Below are 17,341 nucleotides of genomic sequence, written 5' to 3'. Positions count from 1 at the left end.
GTTCATTTGGGCTGCCAGTCGCTCATGGAGAGCAGTGAGTTTCTTTAGCCAGTAGGCATGGATCATGTCAGGCCCTGGTGCTGTCCAATTTTTCATGCCTGAGAGTCTTTCTTGAACATCTGTCACAGTGATGGTTACCGGGGCTTGCTCAGGGAGGTTGCTGTGGTCCTCTCGTAGAGAGATCAGCCACTGTGCATTGCTGTTGTGGGACGCCTCCCTTTCCCATATGCCTTTCCAGTATTGTTCAGTCTCCAGCCTTGGTGGGTCTGCTCTGTTGTTATTACCCTGCCATTGAGAGTACACCTTAGCTGGTTGAGTGGAGAAGAGCCGGTTAATCCTTCTGGATTCATTCTCCCTTGTGTATCTCTTTAGGCGGCTGGCCAAGGCTTGGAGCCTCTGTTTGGCAGTCTCGAGTGCTTCAGGTATGGGCATCTGGCTGTACTTTCTGGGTACTGGTCTTTTCATTGTACCCTTGTGGAGCTCTGACAGTTGGCTCACTTCCCTCCTTGTTACCTTGATTTTAGCTTCTAAGGTAACAAGGAGGGAAGTGAGCCAACTGTCAGAGCTTCTCAATACATAATGCGACAGAGAAGTGTCACGTGACCAATGACCAGCTAAGCCAATCAGGTATTGGTCACGTATTATATATATATATATATATATATATATATATATATATATATATATATATATATATATATATATATATATATATATATATATATATATATATCCGGATATATCTGTATATATATGTACCATAAGTTATGGTTCCCATAAACTTCCATACATAGGTATGGAAGCTTATTTCCCATCCCATGTGTCATGTGACCAGAATCACATGACACAGACCGCCTTGTTATCGGCGGTCAAACGGGTCTTTCATGACCCGACATTTCTCTTGAACCATGCATAGCTTGTAAACTTAAGAAAGGATCAACCAATCTTAAAGCCCATTAAGTCTCTAACGGGCTTTGTGTTTGCAAGCATTTACTGCAAGGCAAGAGAAGTGATTTGTGACCAAATGATCGTAGATGCCCAACATTCAAAGGCTCTGCTTCTGCTAGTCATTGACGTCAATCTATGACGTCAGATTCGGAGTTTGAATGCGACAGAGAAGTGTCACGTGACCAGCTAAGCCAATCAGGTATTGGTCACGTATTGGTCACGTGATCTTCCTGTGGCAAACTCGAAGCCCGAATCAAATGTCATAGATTGACGTCTTGATAATAGGAAAAACACACCTCCTAATGCACATATTTAAATGTAGAGAAAGGCACAGGCTTATAAAAGTTTTCGTTTGCAACAGAGAATTTGAATTGCTTTCTGTCCGAGTTCGGGATTCCCGGAAAATGCATTTTCTGCTTTCTTTCTTTCAACTCCTGCAATTATTTCTGTTTTGTCACGTCTTGGACTTTTGATAATCTGGGTGAGATGCTTATTGTAACATTCCTTTATATATTGATTTTCTCTGGATAAAATTCTAGATATCTGAAGTCTGGTGTCGTATGATTGCTCTTTCTCCCTGCGCATATTGAGGCTCAAGAATGCGGGATCAGAGGAATGAATTAACGAGCTAAATCAAGTCATTTGAGTCATTTATAATTTACATATATTTCATATATAATTTATATTTGATGGTTAAGAAAATGATTAGTGACTAAATGATGGTGGAGCGGCTACAGGACTTTTACGTCAATCAATGACGTTTGATTCGGGCTTCGAGTTTGCCGCAGGAAGATCACGTGACCAATTTGACCAATACCTGATTGGCTTAGCTGGTCACGTGACACTTCTCTGTCGCATTCAAACTCCGAATCTGACGTCATAGATTGACGTCAATGACTAGCAGAAGCAGAGCCTTTGAATGTTGGGCATCTACGATCATTTGGTCACAAATCACTTCTCTTGCCTTGCAGTAAATGCTTGCAAACACAAAGCCCGTTAGAGACTTCATGGCTTTAAGATTGGTTGATCCTTTCTTAAGTTTACAAGCTATGCATGGTTCAAGAGAAATGTGGGTCATGAAAGACCCGTTTGACCGCCGATAACAAGGCGGTCTGTGTCATGTGATTCTGGTCACATGACACATGGGATGGGAAATAAGCTTCCATACCTATGTATGGAAGTTTATGGGAACCATAACTTATGGTACATATATATACAGATATATCCGGATATATATATATATATATATATATATATATATATATATATATATATATATATATATATATATATATATATATATATATATATATATACTGATATGTCAGTATGTGTGGGTGTGATGTAATTTCTCTAATATGTGAAAATTGCGGGACAATACTAATACAGGAGCAGAGCGGGACAGAGGGGTAAAGTACAGTTCCCTGGCCAGTCTTGTCAGATCTGCACCAAAGTTAAGAAGTCTGACTCTACATGGAAGAGGAGAAAGCTTCTCCTCTAACAGCTGCATTCAACATGTGTTGCTTTGGTTATGAAGATAAAAATATGGAGCTTTTTTCAGATGCCTCAAAGCAGGTGAGTTCAAAGTCAACTCACTGCCTGTCTTGGGCCAACATCAGGTGCCACTGCCTCAAAGAGTGGGTAACCTTTAAACAGCTGGTGATCAGAAACACTGCTGACCTAAAGTCAGTACACAGTGTTGAGTTGATATACATTCACTCGTAAGTCAAACAGAATAGTGGGAAACAAAATTCATTACTCGCAAAAAATAAAAAATAAAAAGCTAAAATATGAAAATCTATAGAAACCAATGCAAACTGTTCAGGTTTGCTTGTTTTTACGTCTTAAAGGTTTATTTTTAAGTCGAAAGTAATTGAAAAAAAAATGCAGTGATGGCTTTAAAAATCATTTCAATCACAAAATCCACTTCATAACCTCCAGTAATGAAACTGATTCCTCAAAGATTAAATTCAGTCAAGACATTTTCTATCAATCAATGGTTTTGGTGCTCACACTAGACTGAATTTGTCATCAAATAACAAAGCAATAACTGTGTATGTCTAAGTGCAGCCCACATACATTTGGATTTTTTATATTGTGGAAACCTAAAAATAACATGTTAACAAAGTATTACATATATTATGAAAACATAAGCTTTTGTGCACTAAAAAGTTGGTTAAATTTAACTTCTTTTCTGCCATTGCTTATTTCCACCAGAAGAGGGCACCGCTGGAAATGGTCAATTTCAAGATTTAGGTAATATAAATATTCTCAGGAAATAAATACAAATATTGAAACTTTCATAAAATGTTAGGTCCGTTTACATTTTGTTTATTTTGCTTCTGTATACAGCAAAATAAAGAACAAGAACATAAATACAGAAACAAACACCTAGAGGTGTTTCACATTACAAAATCTTTTGTGAAAACAATGCCATAAAATCATTTTTAATTAATCTTGAGATGCATGTCATGGAGGAGCACATCTCAGAGTAAGACATATGAGGAATATGAAGATGATGAACACATTGGACCTGAGAGCATCTTTGGGTCAGGAGGCTTTTTGTGGTACTGAAGATCAACTTTATTACACTAATAAAACCTTGGAGTGCTCTCTCTAATGGAGAGATAAATGATTAGGAGTCAGAAGAAGACCTTGCCTTTAACTGCTGTCAAAGCTGCAATTAACGCTAAAGACAGAACAGTACAGCCAACACTGCAGTTAAGAGTTTCGGGCTTCCTTTTTCGAACAATAACTTGATGCTTTTTCTAAATTGTTTTGAGCTTAATTTTGCTTGATCATAATATAACATATTTCCCTAACCATTGTACATCATTTCATCAAGACTAATGTGAACCTAAACAAAATAGTTATGTTTGAAACCATATTTCTTGATTTCTTTCTCTTTTTTTTTTTTTTTTGTCTGTTGTCAGTCTGTTTACCTCACTAGGTTCAAAACTATGGATTTTGGAGATGAATTAATGATCTTAAACATTCACCATATGAGTGAATGTGACTCATCATTGGATTGCCAAATAGAGAGGCATCATATGTGACTCCAAACAAAGCTTTTTCACTATAAACCCTGTGACAATATGCATTACACCACCATATTCTATCATTTGTATTAAACTCGGTAATGTAAGGCTTGAAAACAGCTGCTCAGCCATAGAAACACATTCAAAGAATTCCATTGAATGGGTTTAGATAATTTTTTTTATCTAATCTGAAGGCCACATGAAATCTAGAGGGCTGCAGATATTTACTCTGTGCTTCATCCTATGCACAGAGGACCAGACTCTGTGATTTCACACAACCACCTATGTTGTGACTGACTTGTCACTCATTATCAGTCATTTCCAGGTTTTGATACCAAAAAGCTTGTAATTTATCTCATAGAGAAGTAATTTCACAATTGGACTTGCTGTACAGGTGGGATCTTATCATGGTACCATGGTGGAATTCACTGAACTGCTAGCAGTGACCCGTTCTTTCAGAAACGTTTGTAGAGTCAGTCTGCATGTCTGGATGCTGGATTTGATACACCTATGGTTATTGAAGTGTTCAGAATCCCTGGACTCCATGATATGGACAGGTGAGGGGGATACTTCTGGCAGCATAATGTATCTTTACCGTACATGACAACATAAAGGAATAACAGCATATCAGTACAATATTACCCTATGTAATATTCACTGAGTTGAATTTTTAATCTTGAATGATAAACACAAGTTTGGCATTTGTGACAAATAGATGCAAACTATATACATAATATTATTTCACATGCAGTCATGTTTTCTATTTACAATTACAAAGAGAAAACAAAAGTTTTTTGCAGATTTAAATATTTGTGTCTTGTTAGTAAAACTCAAAATTGAGACAGTTATCAACTCTAAAGGTTTACATTTTCACATGATAGATGTGGGTGATGAATCCTAAAAGACTCAAACGTTGCAATGAGAGTGCTTATGTTATACCTTAGTCTGACAGTAGACTTAAATGAAATTACATCTCTTCTCTCACAAAGCACTTAACCTCTGATGAAACTCCTGCAGCGTTTTTGGCCGCTACACTCTTCTTCAAATTGAGGAAGTCAGAGAGGAGAAACAATGGGAAGGAGGCCAGCATGACTGAACCACTGACCTGATTTGATTGATATCAAAAAGTGTAATAATGGCTAATTAGGTGTAATAATTTGGGTTAATAAAGATGGGTGGCAGATTGAGGATGATATGTGCTGCATCAGGAGGACCTCACTCTGAAGTACTTATCTCTGGTCCGTCCTCAGCCACAGGAATGGACACATTTTGACCCCCCATAAGTGAATCATTGTATAATTATAAAGGAGGAAGCGGGACTTGGTTTCTCTAGAGGACAGATCCTGGTGGAGGAAGGATATTTGAAAGAATTAAAAAACAAGAAGAATGAGAGAAGAAAGTTATGGCAGTGTGTGTCCAGAACGACCACTGTGGGGATCCCGCACCAGCTTGGTGACGTGAGGAAGTTTTTCTTAGACACAAGTACTGTTCAATTAGTTTGATTATTTAGTAGTTCATTTACTGTATTCTAGAAGCTCAGGTAACGGTGTGAAATCTGTTATATGGATTACAATGAGGTTTCAGTTCTATTAATTGTGATAGTTTTATGCTTACAAGAAATAAAAACAAATACAATTTCTTAGATCAAAATCTAACATCTGTCCAATAAAAACAGCATTTTTTGAACAGACATGTGGGCTCAGTAGTAATTTTGAGAAGCAAATGTCCGGCCATCAGCTTAAGATATTAGCTGAAGTTTGCTTGGATTATGGGTTATTGATCCATGGCACACTGGGAAGTCCACTTCTGAATGGCAAAAAAAAAACAGAATAGCACTAAACTGAGGATTTTGGGAAGACATGGTTAAAGTCTAGATCTAAATTTGATTGAGCTGGGTATTGTAGATAAAAATCACCCAATGTAGCTGAATTAAAACAATTCTGCAAAGACCAGTGTGCCAAAATTCCTCTACAAGCTTGTCTAGATTTTTTCCCCCCTTAAATAAAAAGAGTTATTTGTATGTACACTGTTTATATTAGTCTGTTATAAAAATGTATTTGATGATGGTATTCCAGTTGTCAAATAATAAATTTTCACTTTTACATCAGTGGAAAAACACATATCTTTTATTAACATATGTTTAATAAAACACATACAGTAATATGTGTTTTGTACTTCTAGACATGACATTCTACAACTACTAGAATGTCATATCAAGAATTAAATGGATATCACAGATTATAAACATAAAATACAATAGAATAAAATGTTCACAAATACCGTATGTTTAGAAGGAAAACTGAAACTGTCTCTGATTCTGTTTATTGTTAGTGTCGTTTAATCAAGGCATTTAATTAATTCAAAAGAATTTTTTTAAACTTCCAGGATTTCTGGATAGACTCAGTACACATTACATTGAAAGCTGGATTTTGTGCTATTTGTGAACTTTTTGCGTTCATCATAAGCAAAAGCAAATTGGTTGTGAAGTTTGACTTAAATTAGAGGCATATTTGTTTAAAAATTGAATATCTGAAGTGATGAATTTGCTGTTAAATCTCTTTTTTAACCCACAACTTTCCTAAATTGGTTTTACAAATATATGTATTCTTCATTCTTTTCATTAGGAACATCATGAAGGGAAAAAGATCACATTTGCTGAGATGCAGCGCTTCAGTCATTGTGCTAAAATATCACAGCTGTGCTGCACTTTCCTACTTTGCAAAACGTCTGCATGCACATGATTCACTGATTAACGACATTCTTTTTTTTCCTTTGAAGATGAAGATCTTATTTTTGACATATTTAATTTCATTCAAAATTTGATCAGTTCTTCACATTTATTTTGGTTCAGAATATGTTGCCTATTCTCTAAAAGCAAGACTTTTGCTCACAAACAGTTTTTCATTCAAAGCTGAATGTCATGTAGCCTACACATTTCCAGTTTCGCTAACATAAAATAATTTGTTTCCTAAAAACCTTGAAAAAATTGAAATTGTTATGTCTTTACCTTTGCATTTATTTTTAACAATTTTTGAAAGAATCTTTTCAAGCTATGACTAAACTATGACAATTATATGAACATTTTTTCCCTCATCTCATGTTACAAATATGTCCAAATTACTGCCTAGAACACAGAATAACATTGAAGTATGTTGGTGTGAGCGGCAGGTTAGATCAGATGAATTAAGCTGCTCATCATGATGGCCAGCTCTTGCTGATCATTAGGAAAAACGCATGTAGAGTTTGCCACCCTGGCCCTTATGAAGGGCGCGTAATTACCACTAATGCACCATCATCTATGCATGACCATCACATTATGTTTCAGAGGGCGGACAGTGAAACCTCTGACATGGATGTTTTATTCATTCATAATCCTCAAATTACTCATTTTAAAACCTAATTTTACGTGATGAAGTATTTTTCCATGAGCTGATTCATATTAATTTCAGGTAAATGGGGGCTCCAGTTCTTCTGTGATTGCAGTAGATAATTGTTGAAATTTTTTTTCACATGAAAAATTAAAACATTTTTTTGATTTACACAAGAAAGGATGCATGGCCCAGCTCTTGCTCAAACTAAGAATTATTAACTAAATTACTACCTTAACGTAATTTTTATTCTTCACCGTTTGAATCCACGCATTACTATGTTAGAGCAACACAGCAGCGTTCTGATTGTTCACGATCTAAATAAAAATTAAAGGTACAACCATCAAGTGAGACATGCCTGCCTATTACAAATAAAAAAAGAAGTGAACAATTAGTTTTCCAGCAGCTGCTGTATTAAATAGGCATCAACCTGTTGTGTTCAATAGCTACCATACGATCAGCTCATTCAATTACTTTTGATAATCTGAGTGACAATACAACTCTTTCTTTCATCAAACACAGCCAGAAATCACTGAAATTAAAGCTGGATACTTTATTTTCAGTAATCTTCTAAAAGGTCTGATTTGTTCATTTAGCTTGTTACCAACATGTCAGACTCAAAGAACTATCAGCATTTTAGCAGAGGGTCTACTTTACTTGACAAAACATCAAAAAATAATCATAATTTGAGAATTTACACTTGATGAAGATTAACATGTATTTTCTCGTGTCAAGAGAACAGATCAGTCAAGAAACAACTTTCTTCAATCCTTCACAATAACAGCATTAAGCAAATATAAAATATTCTGAAGTATAAATTATAGAAATGTAAATCTATATGTTGAGTTTACGTTTCCATCTGAAGTCCTTCAGAGAGATAAAACAAAAGAGGCAAACGATATAAGAACAATTTAAAGACATGAACATAAATCCAAAGTTACAAAATCCAAACCACAGTTTACATATTTATATTTCATCCATATTCTAATTTTGGTTTAGTTTTAAAACTGTTCTATTAACAATTCTTTGTTAAAATGCTCAAAGGAGAAACAGTATTTTCATTCAAGATAATATTGACATTCACACTACTTGTTGATGTTAAGCAGATTTATTAAAAATCGATTTTCTCGATTTTCTTGTTTTCACACAAGCTGGAAGCATTCCCGCTTTTCTTGAAGGCTCAGAATGAAAATTATTATATGCTGTTAAATTTGTTAACTCTGGTAATTGCTACATGTAGCAGCAGTAGGAATGATCTACTCCTCTGCTAATTCTGGTAACATTGTGTGTTGCTCTGCAGAGAAATCACGGCTTATTGCAATAAAAGTGAAACTGTCATGTTATAGTTATAGTTATAGTCTAGTTTTTTCCTAGACTAAAAATAGCATCACCGTTCTAACAGTTCCAAACAACTTTTGCACATATAAAAATGATTTATTTCACATTTTTTATTTAATTTTGCTTTCATTAACACAGATAATTCTGCTGAGACACAACGCCTCATTCTGATGACATAACGCTCACGTTTATACAGAAGAAATTCTGATGATGTGGGAGATACAATGTGAGTAAAACAATAAAAGTATTGCCACTTATTTTCCTATTATAATGACAACAACAACAACAACAACAACAATAATAATAATAATAATAATAATAATAATAATAATAATAATAATAATAATAATAATAATAATAATAATAATAAAGAAATTTTATAATAGATGTTCTTTTTTTTTTACATACATTTTTCCAAAAAGAATCAAACCTCCCACAATGACTACCTTTGCCTCATAGAAAAGTAGACTCATTTATTTTAAGTAATTTAATTTGTCATTTTGAGAAAATATGTCTACCTGTCTGTTTCCATCTAAAACACACATATGAACAACTGATGTAAAAATCTGCAAGGGGGTGCAAGAAAAATAGCCGCGCTGAGGCAATATGATTTTTACCTCTGTGAATTCATAATATTTTTGCATGCAAAAGCAGCTCCTGTTACCCGGCATGTAAACACATGTGCCCATCAGGAGACCTCATGATAAGTATTATGATTCCAGAAGCATATAACATTGCTGTTGTGAAGACTGAAGATCATGGAGGGTAGTAATGGCTGCATTATTACTCCTCTTATTGTGTCTTAATTAGTGGCATTTAATTATGTGCTAATGTAGTGAGGGCTATTAAAGACACTGAAACCTGCTGATCAGGGAATTAAAGGAACTCTCTCACACACACACACACACACCCCCCCCCACCCCCACACACACACACATACACACACACACACACACACACACACACACACACACACACACACACACACTTCTGCATGCCCAGCTTTTCACACAAACACACATTCAAATCTCAGTTCCCTTTAACTAGAAATTACCGACATCCTACAGAGAACATGTGTGTGTATGCGTGTGTGTGTGTGCTTGTGTGTATATCAGACCTAACACAGCGAGGAGTTGGAGGATTTAAAGGAAAAAAAACTCAGCATAAGATGGAGAGCAACACAAAACAAATGAAAGAAAAAAACAAGAGTAATTATTTTTTTTCTGTGTATTTTGATTGACACCCAAATATTTTCTAATTCTTCACTCCCACGCTTCTCCTCCACTGGTGCATCTCAATTATTTGTTCAGAGGCTGGTGTGACAATGGTGTCGGCTGTGGGTGCCTTTGGGATGCTAAACAGGGGGACAGGAGGTTAAATATAAGTCACTTTCAGTGGGATGAACCTGAGGCTTTGTGTTGCTGGAGTGCAGGGGCTTCAAAGCTTCATTAAAATAGAGCAAACAAAAGAGCAAACTTGATCCGAAGCCCCCACCACCTCCACCGCCACCACCACGTCTGCTTTTGAAGATGGTGGAGCTGCAATGCTGAGTGTTGCTGCCTCCTCATTTAAGTCATGTTGTGATCCTCCAGCTCACTGCTGGGCAAAGACACATCAGCCCAAATGCCCAGTCCAGACCCACCTGCGAGAAGGCGGAGCGTGGCGGCAGGGTTTCAGTCAGGTCACATTTTATTTTCTTTCTTGCATGAGTTCATCTGATAAACGTTAGTTTTTTGCAGATTGGGTTTAAAATTTGCTGCCTAAAACTGTAAAATGCCACATTTGTAAAAACTCGAGTTTTTGCAAATGTGGCATTTTACAGTTGCATAAACTCGTTTTTGCCACATTTTTAATTGAGTTATGTTCTATCTCTGTTAAGCAGTTAAAAGTTAAAAGGTTACCTTCACATAATTTTCAGCAATTCAGTAAAAGTCAAATGTTGGAAATTAGACGTTTATCTTCTTTTTATTTCTTTTTCCCTTTTTGATGCTAAATTTTCCTGATAAAAATAAAAACTGTCCTTAAAAAATGTAATTAATCACAAATGTTACATTTTACTTGAGCTCTGTAATTTTTACTACATTTCTAACAAGCTGATAGAACCCCACATAATGCATATTTTCATCTAAAAGCAAAGCAATTATATGTCAATTCCTACATTCACAAACCAATTTAATTTACAAGTGTTTACACTTATGTCAAAGGGAGGGTATGCTTTGAGGAAATGTGCAAATTCCATTTGTGCTAAAATGAAAAGAAATGTAAAAAAAAATAAATACAAAAGTCAGGATTGAGTTTCAGATTCTTTATAAATATCTTCAGGTAAATAGGATTATAATACAGTCATAACATGTTTAATAAATTGCTAAAGAACAGACAAAAAAAGTGCAACAGGCCTAATTATTATTATTTTTTAAGAAAGCAAAAGGCCTACTTTTACTTTAGCGAACAGACTCGCAACGATTTACTAAATGACAGCAAAAAATATAATTTCTTATTTTGCATTTAGGAAAGTCTTTTGAGTGAAAGCTTTCTTTGGGATCTGCTTGTCTGATTATATTCCCCACTTTGGAGGTAAATGCCCTTGCAAAGTGTGCAAATTAATTAGGATGTTTAAACACAAATGTCTAAATGAGAAATTAGTTACAGAGTACAAGTACGTATTTTACAACAGTCGGTGACAAGTTTGTGTCTCTGATGGGCCTGTTCTGATTTATTTCTCACGAGTTCCTTTAAGAGAGGAAAAGGAGCTGAAATGAACACACTTTTTACCCGGTTAGGACAGCAGCAGAGCCGGGTGCAGCGGGACTCCCTTTCCCTCCAGCAGATCGCTCTTTTCCATCACCGACCCTGCAGCGCAGAGCTGGGTCGGGCCGCTCTGCATCCCCGTTAGACCGGGCATCGGACCCAGAGACGGGGTCGGCTTTATGGGCACCGGGATCGCGGGCAGGGTTGGTCCGCTGGCGCTGTGGTACAGGCCCTTGGCGGACACGCTGAAGGGCGCGTACTCAGATGATGGCGCGGGCACGGGCACGCCGCTCATGGTCTCTGACAGCACGCCGACGTGCGGCCACATGGAGTTGACAACGCTGCTGAGCTGAGGGGGCACCGGGTAACCCAGGTGGTGCATGACCGAGGTGAGAGGAAGCCCGCCGGCCACCACGCCTTTGTAGTCCCTTCCTATGATGTTCTCGATGGCGAAAGGATGCTTGAACCCACCGGGCTGCGTGCAGGTGATCCCCCCGTAGCTCTGGAAGTGAGGGAGCCGACCCACGCCTGCCGGGGCGACCGGGTGTTCGGGGTGAGCCGGTGCGGCGCCTAGCTTGCTGCCCGGGTGGTGGTGGTGGTGATGGTGGAAGTAGTGCATCATTGGGGACGTCTTGCAGGCCATGTGCTCTGCGCGCAGCACTTTGAAACGCTTCCTCCTCCTCAAGAAGCTGCCGTTTTCAAACATGTCCCCGCAGTCCGGGTGCAAAGCCCAGAAGCTGCCCTTTCCAGGCTGGTCGGGCCTCCGGGGGATTTTGATGAAGCAGTCATTGAAGGAGAGATTGTGTCGGAGGGAGTTCTGCCACCTCTGGGTGTTCTCTCGGTAGTATGGAAAGCGATCCATGATGAACTTGTAAATGTCACTCAGAGGCAGCATCTTCTCCGGGGAGTTTTGGATGGCCATCGCTGTCAGTGAAATGTAGGAGTAAGGAGGCTTCTGGTCGCTGTAGGAGTTTTTCCCAGGACGGGGCATAGCTGATACTGATATCCTAAAGCTTCTGCTTTAAATCAACCTCTTTTTAGTTATATTTTACGCGCTTGCTTACTTGACAGTCAGACTCCATCCAGCTGGTTGATTCCAAAAATCTGAGCCATCAAATTAGACTGACTGCGCCTTGTCAACCAAAAAGGCCTGCGACTGACAGGGAGGATCTTCAGAGGTGCGCGCATCCAAACATGGTTCTCTTTGGATGTCTCTCTGTTGAAACGACGCTCTTTAAAGTTGTGCGCAAAAACACAACCCGTGTGGGTAAAAGTTATGAGGTCCCCTCGCTTGGCACGGTCGGGTTGTGTGTGGCTCCTCTTTTCTTTCCTCCTCTCCTCCACATGTGTGACGTTAACACTCGTCGCGCCGTGTTTTTGTAAGCCCCCCCTCATCCCACCCCTCGTAGGTCGTCGGCTCTGTTATCTGTTATTCAGACACTTAGGACCACTCCTGAGCAGAGGGTTGTGTGCATGCGTGAGTGCGTGTTTGTGAATGTGTGTGGAAGTCGGGGTGGCAGGAGCGAAGAGGTGGGGTGAAGTCATGAGGGGAGGGGCGAATCTGTGCGGCGCGTTTGGTTCTAATCTGCTGTTTGCCAATCAAAAGAGCTGTGCCCAACACAGTCACGCAGATCTGCGGTGACATATATCAGCTGGGCTGAAAGCCTTGTATCTTAAACAAAGCCCTTCCTTCTTTTCTGCATCACATTGACCTTTGACCTCTGTTTTGTACTTCTTTTTTTTTTAAATCACTTGTTTGTTGAATAATTTCGACAAACTATTTGTGATCCATGTGACATGATATAAAAAAACATTTACATTCTAGATGTGTTCTGCAGACAGAAAACATCACTAGTCCCTTTTCACCACCAATGAAAACTGCAACACTGTATTTTTCTGTACATTTTGCACTTTTATCAAATGATTGCTGATGCCTATACTTCCAGAGCTCGTTGGGTGGAAGGTATAGTACAACCTGCACGCTTCAACGGCTCATCACAGAAAGACACAGGACGAACAACCAAGCAAGTTCACACTCACTTCCAATGCCAGTTCAGTTAGACCAACTAACCTAACATTCATCCTTTTGAACTGGAAACCAGGTTACCCAGAGAAACGCGTTTCTGCTCAAACCATCATCACGAACGTTTGAGACCAATTTCATTTGATTTCAAAAAGGTGAAGGTTGGTGGGTGGGAGAGCAACTTCACTCATATTAGGAGAATCAGGTATATAAATGTAATGTACAGGGATACTGTCCCAGTTGATTCAAAGAGATAAACTTGTGATTTGCCAGGTTGCAGGGTTTATGCATTTATGTACTTAGGCTGTTAATATCTTTTTTTTTCTGAATAAAATTTCTTGTTAAATAATTTAACGTTTAGTTGATTTTTTTAATGAGCCTAACATGGTTAAATCACATGAACTGAAAAGCAAGAACCAACCACTGAAATAATCCATCCATCCAGTTGGATCTGATCCTCAGGGTGAATCTCTGTTCCCAGGTCAACAGAGAAACAGTCCCTCCAGCGTCTCCTGAGTCTTCCTCTGGGTCTCCTGAGGTGGGACATGTCCAGAACACCTCACCTCGGACAAGTCTAGGTGGCATCCTGATCAGATGAGTTAGTCACCTGAGCCAGATTTCAGTAAATTGAGGTCACACTGTGAGGAAAAGGGGAGCATTTACCTTTTAAAATAAAGCTAAAGACACTCTTCCAAATTAATGTCTTATTTTTTAAAGGTTTAGATGTTTGAACAAGAGGGGTGATGCATTACCAAATGAACTAAACCAGTGGAGGAAATTTGTTTGCCTTTCAAAATAAAACTCATATTCTCTTTAAAATAACATTGTTATTATTACTTCTACTGACGTTTAGATTACTAATAGCGCCTAAACTCATTGCGTCAATGTGTCAAAATAAAACTAATGGGAACTTTTCAAAATAAAAGTCTTGCGTCTCCTGAAATTGATAAAGACAAATTAAGGTTCAGTGTTCCTGGGGAGTTTAAAATCCCAAAGCTCGTTCATTTTGGGCCCTAAGTCTGAAACCAGACAGTCCAAGAGGCGCAGACATGCACCAAGTGGCAGCAGACACCATCAAAAATGTCTCCCTGAGTTTTCCAATTATGACCCTCTGACTGAAGTGACCAGAGAGAGGCATCCGAACAGGAACCAGGATGAGTTCCCTTCAGAAAGCAAATAGAAAAAGATGGCATATTCAAACACAGCCTCTTTGTTAAATTTGCTCGACTGCACTTTCAGACTTTCCCGGCAATAAATCATGTGTTCCTTTGCGCACAACAATCAGCGCGCTTCTCGTCTGCTCCCCGCGCTCACACGAACCGCCTCTGCACAGAAAACACACGACCAAGACAACACACTGAGCGGAGAGAGGCGCTGTTGTTGATTAATTGCTGAGAGGGGAGTCCGGCGGCTGTCTGTCTGTTCAAACACTCTCTGGTGAATCCGACGAGGATGTAAACAAACTTCATCCCCGCGCTCCGGATCCTGCTCGGAGGAGAGAACAACAAAAAGCTGCTTTCTGTGTTTTTGTGTGTGTGTGTGTGTTTTTTTTTTCTTCCTCTCTGGCCAGGTGTCATGGCTGGGTCCTTGACGGCTCCTGTCTTCCCCGCGGCCCCTGCGGGTCTTCGAATACATTACAATAATTAAGCCTTCCGTGATTTAGCCTCCTTGGAGAAAAGTCCAACAATGTAATTAAGGGCAAGCTCGCATGTATTAGGTATGAATATTCAAAACTGTGTCAATTAATTAGCCGGTGCGTCTCTCCTGTAATGTCTGGGTCCTTAAAGCCCACTCAGAAAGGTCAGCTGTGTCAACTGAGAGCATATTTTAAAGGCATCAGATAATTGCAAGGAAAATTACCTTTTGAGCGCCACGTCACCAGCAGCTAGAATATTTCTAAATGAACTGATAAATAAAGAGAAGGGTTGTTTTTCCAGGCGCTTGGAGGAAAAAAAAAAATTACAAAAATGAGACGTAGGCTACAACTCCAAAGGCCCTCGGAGGCCAACGTGTGTAAAAGCATCCCCCCCCCTTTAAACGCCCGGGAAAGATCAATATTAAATCTGTTTTCGCAAAGGGGGCCGTTAAATAGACACTGCAGCTGATCTGCATAACAAAATTAATTAGGCAGTCCGTCGCGTTCTTCGGCGCCTCACCAAACTCCTGGACAAATAACTAGTTGTGTAAAGCGCACCTTCTGGGCATACGGAACATATGTTGGAATTATCCTTAATTGACTAATTACATAAATTACTCATTAAGTTTACAGCACATCAATTATAAAAGATGTATCAATTAATTTTGCATAAATTACAAGCGGCACCCCGCACGATGAGGGCGACAGGGGGGAAGGTGGGTCGCCGGGAAGGGGGTGGGGGGGGGTCTTATCCAAAGGTGGAAAGTGTGTGTGTGTGTGTGTGTGTGTGTGTGTGTGTGTGTGTGTGTGTGTGTGTGTGTGTGTGCGCGCGCTTGCGAACGTGGGCGCGCGTGAGCGACGGTCGTCTGTTTGTTTCCAGCCTCTAATAATTATTTGCTCAGCTTAAGGGCAAAGATATCCGTCTCCCACTCGCAAAGGGAAAGTGTGGGGGTAATGGCAATTATACTAATAATAATAATCTTAAAGACCTCTCTCTCCAACTCATAAGGGGCGCATCGTCGCGGAGAGAGCCATTAAAATCAATTAGCGAGGCCTATTGTTTTCAGTGGAAAATTAAGCCGGTTTAGGACCGCATGGAGCAAACGCTGCGAGGCTTATTTGTGCAATGAGGTATTATTTAAAGGAAAACATCTTTCCGTTTTTTGCCATAAAACAGCGAGGAGGCTGTCCATTGTGTCTGCCTGTTGACTGTTCCCGTCAGTTCAGGCTAAAATGAAAGAAGAAAATAAAACTGTCCTTAAATATTCCATGAAATCTTCTAGCAAAGATCTTGAATAGATTTTAGGCTGCAAATAGATATCTCTGCAACATTAATACACGTATGAGTTCAGGCCTTATTAGTGGTATATTATTAGGAGTAATATATTAGGACTAATATATGTGTGTGTGTATATATATATTAGGACCAATAAGACCAACGCAAATGGATGCAAGTTTGTGATCTTAGCACCTTTAGATACGTTTGAGCTGAATGATAATTTGTTGTCACCTATCGCATCTCTTTTGTTGTTGTTGTTTTTCATATTTCCAGCTGGATCTCAACTTGCCTTACCAAAATAGGTTCAACAACAACCCTGCAGGGTAAAGTAGGTAAAGACGATGAACAATTCATTTGTGATTCACTCTCGAGACAAACTAAAACACATTGTTATGCAGCATGAGAAGCAGCAGGGAGCAGCAAAATCACACATGTTTTGGACACTGAGCTCATAATTAGAATATTTTCACTTTGGCAAATTCTGTTTTCACTTATGCAATTATTGTGCACAGATTCTAAACTTTTGATGCAATCTTTTTTGTGATAGAAATTGCAAGTGCTCTTCACTTTACATTTTTAAATATACTCTCAAATTGATCCATGGGAAAAGGGGAAAAAACAAAGAAGTGACATCACAACACAGTGCCCTTTAACTGACCAAGCGCACTCACCAGGAAATGAATTATTTTGATGACCATTTGCTGATGATGCTCTATCCTTGGACATGATTCCTCCTAGAGAGGAAACTGGTATTGTTTCCATTTATCATGTTTGCACACAGAGGGCATAAAGCAATAGCTTCACCAGCTTCACAGTTGTTGTTGTTTTTTTGTTTTTTTTCTTGAATGAGTTGAAAAGTAAACCCCTGGAATCCAAATTATCCAAGTCTTTTGCAGCTTCTATTGGGTTTGCTGTTTATTTAGATCCATCCAGTTTTCACCAACTTTCATCCACTTTTCTGTT

General features: G+C 38.8%; 1 protein-coding gene across 1 annotated transcript; it reads right to left on the bottom strand.

The window, feature by feature from the left end:
- Positions 1-10,982: 10,982 nt before the first annotated feature.
- On the bottom strand, positions 10,983-12,798 carry foxb2 (forkhead box B2). The gene has a single exon (XM_055049129.1). The coding sequence runs from the start codon at positions 12,429-12,431 to the stop codon at positions 11,469-11,471; it is 963 nt and encodes a 320-aa protein (XP_054905104.1). The 5' UTR covers positions 12,432-12,798; the 3' UTR covers positions 10,983-11,468.
- Positions 12,799-17,341: the final 4,543 nt, after the last annotated feature.

Source organism: Poeciliopsis prolifica, unplaced genomic scaffold (assembly GCF_027474105.1).
Source record: "Poeciliopsis prolifica strain line A6 unplaced genomic scaffold, Auburn_PproV2 SCAFFOLD028, whole genome shotgun sequence".
Taxonomy (NCBI): Eukaryota; Metazoa; Chordata; class Actinopteri; order Cyprinodontiformes; family Poeciliidae; genus Poeciliopsis; species Poeciliopsis prolifica.
Note: the sequence above shows the minus strand (reverse complement) of the source record. Positions and strands in the feature narration are given on the sequence as shown.